Raw genomic sequence first — 15192 nt, forward strand, 5'->3', positions numbered from 1 at the left:
AGTCCTTTCCCCATTCCTTTGTCCTCTGAGAATGAGGACCCAGGTTTGTGTATAATATTTATCAATTTATACACTGTCTTGGTGTTATCTCTACTTATTCTTTACTCCTTTCTTAGCAAAGTTTAATAATTTTGCTTTTTTCCACACTACTGAGCATAGATAAGACATTTTCATACAACTACCTGTCTTGTAACAGCTCAGGGCTCTTCCTTTTAAATGTGAAGGTAGGATGGTTTCTTCCCACATGCCCTGCTTTACACTGAGCTTCCCTAAATCCCATCTTTTTGCTCATGTACCCAGTATTCAAAGACTCTTCTGCTTACAGTTCTTCTCAGTCTGCTATTGCCTATATTTCCCTAAATAACACTGTACTGTCAGCAGACTCTGACACTGCCATTTCCAGATCCTTGAGAAATATGTTGCACAGATCAGGTTCCAAAACACTTCCTTGTGAGACTCTGTTGATGACCGCCTTTTCCTGTGAAAAAGGACTATTGACTGTCTTATTTCCTTTTATTCAGTTATTTACCCCTGCAATTATTTATTTCTTGGCAGTGTAAATTTTAAGAGCTTTTGATGACTGACCTCTCCAAATTCCTTCCAGAAATCCATGGTCAGTATTCCAGGATATATCTCCCTTAGCCATAAGGGATTAATTAATATTTCAGTAGGATTGTGAGGCAGTTCTTCCCTTTACAAAAGTCCTTATGACTCATCCCTATTACAACATCTTTATGCATATGCTCACCAATTTTAATCTATTTTACAGTTTCCACTAAATTGCCTGCTATGGACATCAGGACTGTACTTTTCAAGATATCTTATGGCATTCTTTTAAAATCAGCTTTCATGAGTCAGCTCTATCTGATACAACCCCGTCTTCTGCTACCAAATCAGTTTTATACTAGAGGTTTCTCAGGACAGTTTGTAGTTCACTCTTGAATTCTTTTAGAATTGCTGTTTATATACTGTCTGGTACTTGTGCTTTGTTATTAATAATTTTGCCTCTATGTTCCATAACCTATATGTTACATATGGAATCTTTCAAGACATAACCCCTAGTGAGTCCCCTCATAAAAAAAGAGCTGGCTTGGGAATCTCATCCGTCTCTGCTGTAGTGAACACAGATGTAAAGAATTAATTTAGATTTTCTGTTATTTTCTTTGTATGCTCTTTTAAATTTCTTTCAATTTTCCTGGTGCTGCAGTCTGTCGGGCAGACAGCCAGTCTGAGCCCCTTCAGAGCCTGAAGTGTTTGAAAGGGGATTTATTAGTAGATTTTATTCTTTAAGCAAGTTGTTCCTCAAATCCTTTTAAACTGTCTCATGGTACGGTTTACTTTTTATCTGTCACAAGTTTGGATTCTACTTTCAATTTTATGCCCAAATTTAGCTTTTGGAAGGATGCTTCTAAAAAGCTGACCCCAGCAACAGGCATTTTTTTTAAATGAAAGCACATATTGGTGGATGACTTTTTTTTTTTTTTTCCTTGTCCATAAGGGCTTTATGTAAGGAAGGAAAGAACAAAAGAGTGAGAGCATCACTGTGTGCTGCAATTGACTGTGCCTACAGCACCTTATAACCCCTCGCTTGCCTTCTGGAAGTGTACACAGTATTGTATTAAACTACTGCTCCTGGCTGCAGGGATTGTAAGCCCAATGGCATTTGGAAATACCTAGGACCAGCTTGTTTAAAAATCAGGAAGTCCAGGAAATACTTTGCACAAAAGGGTATTGTGTGTATGCAGGAGACTCATGCTGAACATCTAGACTTGCAGTTTATTGGCTGTAGTCCATTTCATCTTCCTCACCAGAATCTCCACATCATGACAACCTTGCTGTCTTCATGTCAAGGCATGTCCTGAGCAGTGACTGACCCCACCATGGGCTGACTGGTTCTTAGAAATGACTATACCATGATGCCAGTTCAGGAGTGAATGTGTTTCTATTAGAGATTTGTCCTCCTTGGCATGCATGCTGAAACAGACCTAGTCTAGGATTTCCCTTCCTTCTGCTTTCCTGCCTCATCTCCCCCTCTCCCTTGGAAGGCAAGGCTATTTACTGTCATCCCTGCTGCATATAGGAGAGACAACTGTAAGAGCCCTGAGTACATCTCTCCCATGTCCCTTCCCCCCACACCCTGGATGTTTGTCTGGATGAGCTCACACCAACTTCAAAGGGTGCCTGCCCCTTGTTCTTTCCCCCACTGCTTTAGAACACCTGCTCTTTTTCTTTCTGCCTGAACTATGTTGCACGTATGCTTGTGCTCTCTGATTTTTACCCACTGACTTGACTTTTGTCTTGAGCTGCACTGTCACTACAGGCTTGTATGGCAACCTGGCCTGCTGCCTGGACTGTTGGTGAACCTGCTTTGCTCTTCTTGCTCAAGCATTATAGAATTTGCTGACTCTTAGCTCCCAGCTCTACCTTCCACATGGAGCAGTCTGTCCCTGCTACATCCTGACAGTCATATTGTTCAGATGAAAAGAAGCAGCCACTGAGCAAAGAAATGAGTCATAAATAGCAAAAGGATGGGAAGATAAATATTCAAGCGTGACAAAGTAGAAACAAAATAGATGTTTTACGAGATGGTGTAGGATACAGTGGGGAGATCCCTTCCACTATCCCCGAACAGAAAAGAAGAAATTATGAGAAAAGATAAAAAGGCTGTTTCGGCCAAAATAAAGAAGAAAAATAAAGTCACATGCCTGTAGAGAAATGCTGGGCAATTAAGTTAGGTTATCGGGAGTGGTTGGAATTGACCCAATGCAAATTTAAGACAGGAAAGGGGAAAAAAAAAAAGCAGAACTATTCAGATAAAAAGGGAAAAGGGAGAACAAAGGAAAACCTGTACAGACCTGATCATTAGCAATTATGCTGCAGAACATACATGAAAATCTCCTTAGTGCTTTCCAGGCAGTGACTGGTTTCTTGGTGATAACAAAAAAAAGAGTGTGGATACTGAAGTGGTAGTGGTGTGGTATTCATGAAAAGTGGTGTTGAAATTTTGTAGTAGTCCTATGTGAATATTATGGTCACATCTTTACAGTAGTGACAGAGAAGTCTGTGGGAACTAGAGGACTAAAGCAAGTTTCTTCACAGCAGCAGGAAAACCATACATCATCTCTGAAAGGATGCCACTGACACATACCTTTCTTTGCAACCTTAGACAATCATCATGTTCATATACAGCAAAGCACTTCAAACACACTCAAAATGCATGGCAAAACATGTACCATCTTCGTAAGGCTGTTGCCATGCTGGTTTGCAAGCTTCCTTCGCAGCAATGGCAGGAGTCTGGGAGGCATTTCAGTAGCTGGTGTTTCTGCTATAAACCCACTTCTTCAAGGACTTTAAAGCCATGAACTTTGCCCACTATGAACAGTAGCACTATGAAGCAAGTGGAAATTTCACTAGGAGGGTGGGGTGTGGAGGTCAAAATGCAGACAGGCTGTGTGCAGCAGTGCTCCTGAGGTGCCATTCTTCAGAGTTGCTGATGTTACGGAATTATGAACTTTCTCTGCAGTCTCTGTAAAGATCACCAGCTCTGTAAGGCCTCTGAGCTGTTCAGCAGATGTACCGTAACCATGGCACTACAAACCTCTGCAGGAAGGTGTGAATCATAAAATGGTTAAACACTGGTGCTGAAACCCGCAGTATGACGAATCATGCAGTTCTAAGGAGTATTTGTAGCTGGAGCATAAGATTTTTCTGCAGTACCAGCTGTAGTATGGAATTCTTGTGTGGGCTTTTTGTATGTCTCTGCCACCTCCTTCAAGCAGTGCTTGCAGGATGCAATAGATAGCCTGATGACACAACCCTGCTTTCTATCCTGTGCCTAGAGAAAGCACCTCTTTTATACATTGAGACAGAAGGACGAGCTGTCCTGTACCCACCCTCTTCCTGCTCTTGGCCCGCTCAGCCTGGCTCTGAAATGCTGGAGGCAAGCCGATTACCAAAAAGGTCAATTTACTGGCAGAGCTAGCATTTCTTTCTCGCTGTTAGCTTTTCTTTCTTCCAACTTTACAGCATCAAACAAGGCTCCCGATGTCCAGCTCCTTCCGGCGACTGGAGAAGCAGCGCTACTAGAGACGCAGCGCCACACAACCCAACGCTCCGGCTGCGCTCAGGAACCCGCGCCCTCGCTGTCCCCCGCCCCCGGCTCCGCCCCTCCCGCCTCCTGTTGGGTTGCGCTCTCCCGCTCGCGGCTGCGCTGCGGCTGCGTGCGGAGAGACGGGCTCAATTGGTGGCGCGTGCGCGAGTCTTGCGCGTGCGTGGCAGCTGGGACGCCGGACAGCGGAGTGTGGCTGGTGCTGGCATGGCGGAGGCGCGGCCCGGCGCAGGTGAGCGTGGCTGCCGCGCTGGGGGAGGGGGACTGAGGACGGGGAGCTACAGGATGGGCTGGGCGCAGTGAAGGGGAGGCGCAGTCATGACTCCCCAGCGATACGAGCAGGCAGAAAGTCGCACCGTGGTGGTCGCCGCCGAACGCTGGCTCGTCGTTGCGCGGGCTGCGGCACACCTGTTGCGGCTGCCCGGCCCCCGCCCGCCGCGACGTGGCGGCGCCTATGGCGCTCAAAATGGCTGGGCTCGCCTCTGCCGCAGGGCCCGCTAGGAAGAACTTTGCCCGAGGAGGAACGTGCGAGCTCCTGGTATGTGACAAACGAATGGTAACGCCAGAGAAAATAAATAAACAATATCTTGGTTACTGGAAAATCTGACTGCTCTCTGCCCACCCATGCCCTTGAAACCCAGGTTTCAGGCTGCCTGCACAGAGCAGTGACAATGACAACGTCTCAGGCCCACGAGCTACTGTAAAACCGTGGCTTTTTGAGGGGTCTCAGAGGGATCTCTGACTAGAAGTCTTGGACATGCAGGAGGTTACTGCTTAGAGCAGGTGCTGCCTGCAGAGGGATCTAGGCAGGGGCTCACGGATGGAGAGCATCTTAGGTATACGACCTGGACAGGGATTGAGAGCAACATGCAAGAAAACACTTTTTCTTTTGTTTGTTTTGCCCTGCTTACTTGTATGATGCAGGTTCAGGTTAACTTTAGTGTTATTGGTTGTTGTTGCTGAGGAGTGAGGAGGAAACCTTTCAAGATCGGTATTTCAGCCTTGTGTTTAATGATTTGTCCTGTATTCCGGGTACTTAACAATAGAAGAACACTTACGTAATTATGTCATGAGTATGTGTCTAGAAATAACAGTGTTGCTGAGAGTAATTAATGACACTTAAGTTTTTTCATCAGGCCTCTTAATTTTATTGTAGTATAGGTAGACCTTCTCTGGTAATCAATGTCTTCATATTATTGAGGTCAACTGATGAGCTAACTAATTTCATTGTTCATAGAGTTGTTGGATTTCTGTCAGGGAGAATCCTGGACTTTTGTGTTTTGGGTAAAGAAGAAGGGATCATTCTCTACTTTTGCAGCCTCCTGATGTTAATTCAGATTAAGAATATCAACAGCCAATGTCCTTAATAGCATCCCCTGTTCTTGGCAGCCTGGCTATCATGATGGAAAAGTTAGAGTTCATTTTTTGGTGGTATGAGAATGGGTCCACAAACTGCCTTGTCAGAAGTGAAATGGCCTGAGACATAGCTTCAGTAAAGCTGGTGCAGTCAAATTTCTTCTTGTCTGTTTATCTTTCATGCTGTCAGGCTGCAGGTCAACTCTGATTGTGAAATCTTTTATACAGTACATGTGTATTGGAATCAAGAGTCTTAGGTGTACTGGGCTAAAAATTGCTTTACTGTAAAGCAGAAGATTAGTCTGGATGGGGCAGCATTTCTACACTTGCCTTACAATACTTAACACAGATATTGTTACTTGGCATTAAATTCTGGAGTTCATTCATTTTTGTGGTAACACTTACTGTTCTTTCAAGAAAAATCTCATGGGTAAGTTTTGAATTGTACCTGTGCAGTATTAGAATAGAAGCTGGGTTTTGCTCTGCAACTTCATGGACAGAGCAAGTGTCTGATTTTGAAAGCTTAAAATTGAAAGATGTTTCTGCTCTCAGAGTAGAACGGGGGGTCAAAGAGTGGCAGTTTTGGGTCACTGCAAATGTGCTGCCCATCCAGGATATTTTGTCAATAGTGAACAATTATTGTGACCCAGGAACTGATTATAAAAGAAAAAGGGGAAAAATATAAGCAGCAAGACAATTGTATAATAATTGTTCACATTGATGTATCTTTCTACTTTCTATCCCTGTGCACCTAGAAGGGACACGTGTATTATATTTAATAGCTCTTAATGGATTTTTTCCCATCTGTTGCTGTAATTGCTGTTGAACGTAGTTTTGTTTTTTTGCCATCACAATGACAGCTGCGTGTTATACATGGTGCAATGTATCATTAAGCTGAAGATAATCAGGGAATTGCTATAAAGTATTGAGTAGCCCACTGTAAGGGGGAAGAGGAAAGTGAAAACTTAAAATATATTTGTTTTTCTTAAGCAAAATCCATTCTGTAGTAGGTCCTTTTGTTAGGATGATGTAACTATTTATGACAAAATCCTACTTCCAGATTCTCTCCCATGTCGTCTTGAAATGGGATGATTAAAACTTCATGTTCCATTTAAAGTAGGGATGCACTGAATTGGACATAAAACTGGACAATAGCATAAAAAGACAATAACACAGCACTGTGCACCAATATATACAGGGGACTAATTAGCTGGAAAATAGCTTTGCAGAAAAGGTGAGATGAGGCCACCCCTGGAGCACTGTGTCCAGTTCTGGGCTCCATGCATACAAGAAAGACATGTACATACTGGACCGAGTCCAGGAAAGGGCCACAAAGACAATAAAGGAGTTGTAGCATCCCTCACATGAGGAGAGGTAGAGGGAGCTGGAACTGTTTAGTCGTAAGAAGTCTCAGAGTGATTTTAGTGCTGTGTACAAATACGAAAGGGTGGGAATAAAAAATACTGAACCAGAGTCTTCTTAGTGGTATTAAATTAAAGGACAAGTGGCTACAGGTACGTTCCAGCTGAACACAAGGAAAAGCCTTCTTACTGTGAGAATGGTAATACACCAGAACAGGTTGCTCAGAGAGGTCATGGCCTCTTTGTCCTTGGAGATACTCAAAACGCAGCTGGACACAGTTATGGGCAACTGACCCTTTTTGGGCAGGATTTTTGAACTAGATGATCTCTAGAAGTCTCAAAATGAGCCATTCTGTGATTCTGTGGTAATGCTGATTTTGCATGTTATTCTCTAATTTAAATTTCTGGCAAGAGTTGTAGGAAGGGCGCTTATCTTTTATTAGGTGAACTAATACAGTTGAAATTAACAATGAGTTTTGGGTATGCAGATTGTTTCACCTGGAAATGGGTTGCACTGCTTGAGTCCTTAAGCCTGAAACAATGTAACTCCTGTTTAGGAAGAAATTCCAACATTTTGTAAATCTGTGTCATTTTGAAAATGATAAAATGCTGTAGGTGATGTATAAAGTGATCAGAGAAGACAAAAAATACAAACTTGGTAGTCTGGTTTAAAGCTTCCAGTGCTTTGCAGAAAGCCTCAGATTTCCATAATGCACCATTCCTTTTTGGTTTGTTTTTGTTTCTTTGTGGGTTTTTTTCTTCTGTTTTTTTGGGTTGTTCTTCTTGTTGTACTGTTTAATACAGGCATTTTAAGACCTGCAAGGAGTGTCTTCCATGTAATTGCACTTTGTGTACAGCTGACTGAATCATCTCTTGTCTCGATATATGTAATGCTGACACAAAGAGATGGGTGTGTGCACATTCTACTGTCATCTATCTTTAGGTGAAAGAACAGGTTATTTGAATTGCTTTAAAACTGAAGATATCCATCCTGAAATTAGCTTTGTCTTATAGTGAGAGATAGTATATAAATAGAACATCTATTCATAGGCTATTCTGAGTTGAAAGGGACTCACAAGAGTCATTGGGTCAAATGCTTGACATCACACAGGGGAATCTAAAAGTTAAATCAGATATATAAGCACATTATTAAAACACTTCTTGAATACTGAAAAGCTTGGGGTCATGACCACTTCCCTTTAAAGCTTTTTCCAGTACTTGACCACCCTTTAATTGAAGGTTTTCCTGATACAATCCAATCTGACTTCTCTGTGACCAAGCTGTAAGCCATTCCATCGTGTCCTATCACTGGCCACTGGGGGGAAGAAATCAGCAACTCCCTCTCCACCTCCTCTCATGAGAAAACTGTAGGCAGCAAGAAGGTCACCCTTCATTCTCCTCCAAGCTCAACAAAGCTTGTATTTTCAGCTGCTCCTCATTATCCTTCAGTCCTTTCACCATCTTTGTTGCTCTCCTCTGGACACCTGATATTTTTATATCCTTCTTTCATTGTGGAGCCAAATACACAGTATTCAAGACACTACTTTTGCACACAGTCCAAGCAGTACTCAAGACACTATTTGTGCCTGGATTTATGGATATCTCATTAAAAGCAGTCAGTTAAAAGATATCTGAAGTCCATTCAGAAAGGTTGGTAATAATCAGTGTTGTTTGTTTCCTTCCAGTTTTTTATTGATATGAAACTTCAGAAGGAAATCAGTTCTTCCTGTCTGGGAGATAAAGCTGAATTAATTTAAGAATAAAGAAGTACTAACTCTGATACCTAAGGGGCTATTCTATGGACTGTGTTATATTTTTTCTGATTGACTTTGTCAAGATATTTTTTTCTCTCTTATATTTGTTTTTAATTATGAACTTCACACTAATTAAAGTACATTATTTAATCTAATAAAAATCTAATTGAATGTAGCTTCCTGAAACTGTGAAACTGTTCTAAAATAAGTCACTTGGGCATAATGTCTTTTAAGTGGCACCTTCAAATGTCATCCCTAAATGTATTCATAAAAAAAGTCACAGTTAGGTCACTTTGGAGTCTCTGCTCCAGGTTGAACAAATCCAAATCTCTTAGCCTTTCCTCACAGGTGATATGCTCCATCCTTCCATCTATCTTGGTGGCCTTCTCCAGACTCGCTTCAACAGGTCAGTGTCCTTCATGTGCTGGGGACCTCATAGCTGGATGCAGCACTCCAGGTGTGCAGTACTCAGAGCAGAGTAGAGGGGATGAATCAACTCATTTGACCTGCTGGCCTTACTACTTTTAATGCAGCCCAGGATACAGTTGGGCTGTGAACACATGTTGGCAGGTCATGTCCAGCCTCTCATTCACCAGCACCCCCAAGTCCTTCTCAGCAGGGCTGCTCTTGATCTGTTCATTCCCCAGCCTTTACTGATAACTGGGGATTGCCCTGACCCAGGTGCAGCACTTTGCACTTTTGTCATGTTGAACCTCATGAGATTCCTGTGGGCCCACTTCTCAAGCTTGTCCAAGTCGCTTGGGATGTGTCCTGGGTTGCAGTGTATTCCATTACCATCCTCATGAGCTGTTGAAATCAGGTGGGGCAGTGTTTCCTTGCCTCCTCCCCCCAGACTATCTTGCTGTTAATGGCCCATCATTGTCCTGCCGCATGACTCAGAGATAACTCCCTCCGGACTATCTTCTGTTAATGAGCCTAATCAACACTTGGCCTCATGACTCATCACCCCATTGTGAGATGCTCCACCCAGAGGGAGGAACCAAGCATCCCATTGTGGATATAATCTGAAACTCTGAACACCAGAGACAACCTCTTTTCCACTGGATTTCCAGAGGACAGGAGCTACACAGCCACCACTGGACCTTCTGAGGAAGAGCAGACCCTTTTTCTACAGGATCACTGCTTCAGAGGACTGCAGCCACCATTCTACCAGACTGCTACCACCACCCTGCCTAACAGGGACTCAGGTTGTATCTTGACTCTGTCAGTTTGAACCAGTGTTTTCTTTTAGTTTGTTTTTTTTTTTCCTTTTCTTTAATTTCCATTAAATTGTTATTCCAACTTGGTGCCTCCCACTGGTTTGTTTTTCAAACTAGTACATATTTTGGCATCCAGTCCTTCAGGGGTGTAAATTGCGTCACTCATCTTGGTGGCATTTGCAAATTTGCTGAGGGTACAATGTATCCCTTTGACTGTATAATTAATGAAGATATTAAATAACAGTGTTTGCAATACAGACCCCTGAGGGACACCACTTGTCACTGATGTCTATCAGGACTCTGAGCCTTTGGCCACTACTCTTTGGATGTGACTTTTCAACCAATTTCTTACCCGCCTAATAGTCCACCCAGCTCTCTGATTTAGAGAGCAGGATGTTGAGGGTGACCATGTCAAAGTCTTTACTGAAGTCCAGGTAAATAATATCTGCAGCCTTTCCCTTGTCCACTTACGTAGTCACTCCATCATAGAAAGCCGCTAGGTTGGTCGGGTGGGACTTGTCCTTGGTGAAGCTGTGCTGGCTGTCCCACATCACCTCCTTGTCCTCCATGTGCCTTAGCATAACTTCTAGAAGGGTCCGTTTCATGATGTTCTCAGACACAGAGGTGAGACAATGTAGAAGTTGTATCTGAAGGTACTATGGTTTTCTATGTTTTTTTAATAGAAATACGGGCTGGAATTTAGCTTTGGAGGATCCCTTTTACTTTGAATTTTTGTATATGATTGTGTAAGCATGTCAGAGAAAATTTCAGCCAATGTTAGCTCCTTATTATTACACTTGGACTTTTATTTTGCAGTTTCTTGTCTTGGGAGACAGATCAGTTAGTAAAATTTACCACTCTGGAATTTTCTTCATCATGTAGAAGCTGACAGCAAGAATAGGAATCTTATTGATGTAAAAAGTCCTGTTGAATTATTCATATTTTGGAGGTGCTCTTAAATATCCAAGTTCTGGTTTTTCATTTTTTTCTTCAGACTTAATAGATTATTTGGAAAATGCTTTCAAAATATTACTTCCACAGTTACATCTCAAATCCTGGTTACACTTCTTGGAGGCCATATTCAAAGGTCAATCTGACTGTAATTCATCCATTCATTTTATGTACCGCATCTTATAACCAAAGAAACAGTGGTCTTTAAAAATAGACTATACTTTTTAGAGGCAAGCTGTGTGAGTTTTGCAAAACCTGTTTTTACTAAATTTTAGCTGTTCATCTGACTTCAAGTTTTAGAATATACAAAAGAAAACTTAAAACAGCTAATAAAATGGGTTGTTTCAAATAAGGTTTACGTGTAATTATAGGATTGCATTCTGTTTTCCAATCAAAATGCGTGAAACTTAAGTAGTCTGTATTGAATGACTGCTGTTTACGTTATGTAAAATCATGGTTTATGATTGTACTGCTCTTTATTAGTGATAGAAACTAAACTGGCAAAATGCTGGGAAAACTGAAAGTGTTGTAGAAAGTAAAATGGACAACTTTACATTTGCAGTTCTTTGCACAGGGATACATATGCTGAAAAAAATAGAATGTTTGCAGTCCAGATTCTTTCGTATGGATAAGTCTCATGTTGGTACTTACTAGGGTCTGCAGTCCTAATGATAGAATAGTTCAACTGGAAGGGACCTACAATGGTCATTGAATCCAGACCTGACCACAAATTGAAGCATATTAAGAGTGTTGTCCAATTGCCTCTTAGACACTGGCAGACATGGGGTATTGACCACCTGTCTGAAAAGCCTGTTCCAGGTTGTGACCACACTCTCAGCAAAGAAATACCTCCTTCACCTTGAGTCTGAACACCTCCCCACCCCCCCTATGCCCCCCCTCCTTGGGGGACACAGCTTTGAACCATTCCCACATGTCCTGGTACTGGGAAGAAGAGATCAGCACCTGCCTCTCTACTTCTTTTTCTCCTGAGTTAAGATTGATTCTTAACTCAGTCTTGCGCTGTTTTGAAGACCAGACTTCTATCTGGTCTTCTCATTCTGTTGTCTCAAAATCAGGTTAGTATTTCAGTTTAAAAAAACACAAACTATTTGTATTTGCCATTTGTATCTAGTTTATTTATAGCATATAATACTGTATAGAGTAGCACATAATATATAATATACTGTATTAATAATATATACTATCTTGTAATGTAACATTGTAATAATATATATGGATATAGCAAATATAGATAATAGTAAATTATATACTATATAGATAATAGTAAATTATGTATATTATATAGATAATATATAATATAGTTTTTGCAAAGACAAAAAACCCCAAAGTGATTTCAACTGCTCTTTAAAAGCTGAAGTATGAATTAGGTTATGTGGTTAAAACATCCTTAAATGTAATTTTAAATTCTTAATTTTTATTAAGGTTAAAGCTTCACTTCCACAAAGTCATGTATTTTTTTCTTTGGCCAGCAACTTTCACATAGCAGCTATGACCATTCCTAGAGGTTTAAAAAACACGTATTTCATTTGAAAGCAAATTTAATTCGCTGGGAAAAAAAGTATGTTAATGCCTTGAAATGTTCTGGTTTCTTCTTCCCTTGAAAATGTTAATTTCCAATCTTTATTGAAAAAATAGTTGGTAGTTTGGGGACCTAGATAACATTAGTCTTTTGGAGAGTCTCTTGGCCTATGTACTAGTTTGAAAACAAACCAGTGGGAGGCACCAAGTCAGAATAACAATTTAATGGAAATTAAAGAAAAGGGGAAAAAAACTAAAAGAAAACACTGGTTCAAACTGACAGAGTCAAGATACAACCTGAGTCCCTGTTAGGCAGGGTGGTGGTAGCAGTCTGGTAGAATGGTGGCTGCAGTCCTCTGAAGCAGTGATCCTGTAGTAAAGGTGTCTGCTCTTCCTCAGAAAGTCTAGTGGTGGCTGTGTAGCTCCTGTCCTCTGGAAATCCAGTGGAAAAGAGGTTGTCTCTGGTGTTCAGAGTTTCAGATTATATCCACAATGGGATGCTTGGTTCCTCCCTCTGGGTGGAGCATCTCACAATGGGGTGATGAGTCATGAGGCCAAGTGTTGATTAGGCTCATTAACAGAAGATAGTCCGGAGGGAGTTATCTCTGAGTCATGCGGCAGGACAATGATGGGCCATTAACAGCAAGATAGTCTGGGGGGAGGAGGCAAGGAAACACTGCCCCACCTGATTTCAACAGCTCATGAGGATGGTAATGGAATACACTGCAACCCAGGACAGCCTATGTCACGGCCTAAGTGCTTGATTGTTGTTTTGAATTGTTGTGAACCAGGAATAAACTGCACTCGGCCCTACCATGTGAGGTAACCTACCCAACCAGTAAAATGGGCACTACTTCAATGAGATTTTAGAAACTACTTTTTTACATTATTGCGTAAGACTTCACCAATCTGCCACAGCCAATTAAACTATTCCTGATATTCACCTAATAATTTCTGTTGCAGGCAGGCACTACTGGCACAATTTTACAGGAAACTGAGCAACACAGGATTTCTCTTTCTTTTGTCTAGAGACATAGAAATTACAGAAGACCTCTGATGTAGAAGCATGGTTCATGTTGATGGCCTCAGAAAAATAATTCTGCACCGCTGCCCTGGGCAGTCCCTGTATTATTTAATATGTCTATATGTAGAACAGTGTAATCAGAGTTGAGGCAAGTATTTACTACTGCTACTTTTAATTTATATTCAAAGTTTTGTATAATACTAAAATCTCAGATATAGACGTATATAAAGGACCCCTTTTATTCAGGTTCTTGTATGTATGTAAACATGCTAGGAAAAACTTCAGATATTAAACACTGATTATCACACTTCCGTTTCTTGTACTGCTTCAAAAGTTTTTCTTCACCTTTTATTTTTGTATTCTTAGCTGTGGGTCATCACAGTCCTTCCGTAAAGATGACTTCTACAAAGCACTGTATGATTCAGTTCTAGTTTCTGAACACTTGTTTGCAGTTGTTCTGTCAAGTGTGGGATTGATTGAACTTCTGGACCTTTGCATGCATGGTAATTTGGTCGAAAAGAAATATTTACTATTTTAAGTTTTATGAATTTTTTTATTTTTTAGGTACATTGAATTTCAGTCCTGATACTGCTGATTCCATTCCTGGAGAAAGACAACCTACAGATGTAAACTGGGTGAATAAAGATAGGAAAGACCCTAGCAGTAATCAGAATAGAAGTAATATACCAATTCCTAGTCTGTCTTCTGAAAGAGGTACAGATTATGAACGCTCTTCCACAAAGCATCATAGCTTTTGTAATCCAGAAAGTCAGTATGGGAATTCTGAAGACTTCCATCAATATTTTGGTATGAGTAAAAGTTTGAAGAATCGCAGCTTGCAAAGCCAGAGATTGCACAGAATGAGAAATGATAGCACATGTGCTAGAAATAAGATAAGGCAAAGTACTACTGATGCTGCTGCAGGTCCAGGAATTTCAGATGCTGCAGTAGTACCTGGTAGAAGAGCACCTCCTAGAGGATACAGTGATTTTCTCTCCTCAGAGAGTGACAGGGAGGTACCTAATGCAGATAGCAGAGGGGCAAAGCCAAAGAAAACACATCTGATGCATACGTCTGGGAGAGGTTTCAGGGAAAAGGGAAAGCAGGCACATGACCGTGAAAAGAGAGTGAGCTCTAAACAGAAAGTAGAGCTGTTTGAAAATGCTCCGTCTTTGGATTTGACACAGTCTGACTCTTCAGAATCATCTGTTGGAAAGGCATTCTGTGATGCACCTTTTGGAAGTGGGGATGAGCAAAAAGGCTACAATAATGTAAACAAAAGATACGCCCGGAAGCCTATATGGAATAAACCTCCAGTAGAAAAGGAGTGTCAGAAAAGACATGATTCTCACCGTAGTAAAAATACAAAAGTAGGTAAGAAGTCTTCTGTTGCATATACTCCAAAAGATAAAAATGAAAGGAAGAAAGAACTCGCTGCTCACAAAAATGATGAAAACTTGACCAGTGAAATCAGACATCAGTTGTCTGAGTCTCTCAGGTTCAATGGAAGAAAGTTCCTGCTAAAGGGGGATCAAGTACCTTCACTTCATTTCAGCTGGACCCAGTACTGGAAAAAGCAAAGTGATGTACCAAAAAACAAAGAAACTCATACAGGTAAGTTTTGTAGACTTGTCCTGGACTCCTATATTAAAGATACGATCTTGAATAATTTAAACAGTCTTCATTTCAGCTACTGCCTTGAGTAGCTGAAGAGGCTTATTATTTCCTATTAAATTGGTACTGGTTTCAGAGGGTAGAATTAAATGTAAATGCATGATTTCTCAGTGGGAACATGTTATGTAAGTTTACTAGGGGAGGACAGATTTTGTTTAAAAGTTTTTCTGTTTCACTACCAAACTACAAATGATGACGTAGTCGG

The 15192-nt window shown here is 41.1% G+C and overlaps 1 protein-coding gene across 8 annotated transcripts in view; it reads left to right on the forward strand.

The window, feature by feature from the left end:
- The first annotated feature begins 4233 nt into the window (after positions 1-4233).
- NFX1 (nuclear transcription factor, X-box binding 1) overlaps positions 4234-15192 on the forward strand; it is an 86992-nt gene continuing 76033 nt past the window's right edge. For all 8 annotated transcript variants that reach the window (XR_002045332.3, XM_010398615.4, XM_019285637.3 and 5 more), the window contains exons 1-2: positions 4234-4340; positions 13878-14927. Coding sequence is in view for 7 of the 8 variants with exons in the window: in XM_010398615.4 (XP_010396917.2) it covers positions 4316-4340; positions 13878-14927 (1075 nt within the window). In the remaining variant the exon portion in view is untranslated. The remainder of the gene's footprint in view (positions 4341-13877; positions 14928-15192) is intronic.

Source organism: Corvus cornix, chromosome 2 (assembly GCF_000738735.6).
Source record: "Corvus cornix cornix isolate S_Up_H32 chromosome 2, ASM73873v5, whole genome shotgun sequence".
NCBI lineage: Eukaryota > Metazoa > Chordata > Aves > Passeriformes > Corvidae > Corvus > Corvus cornix.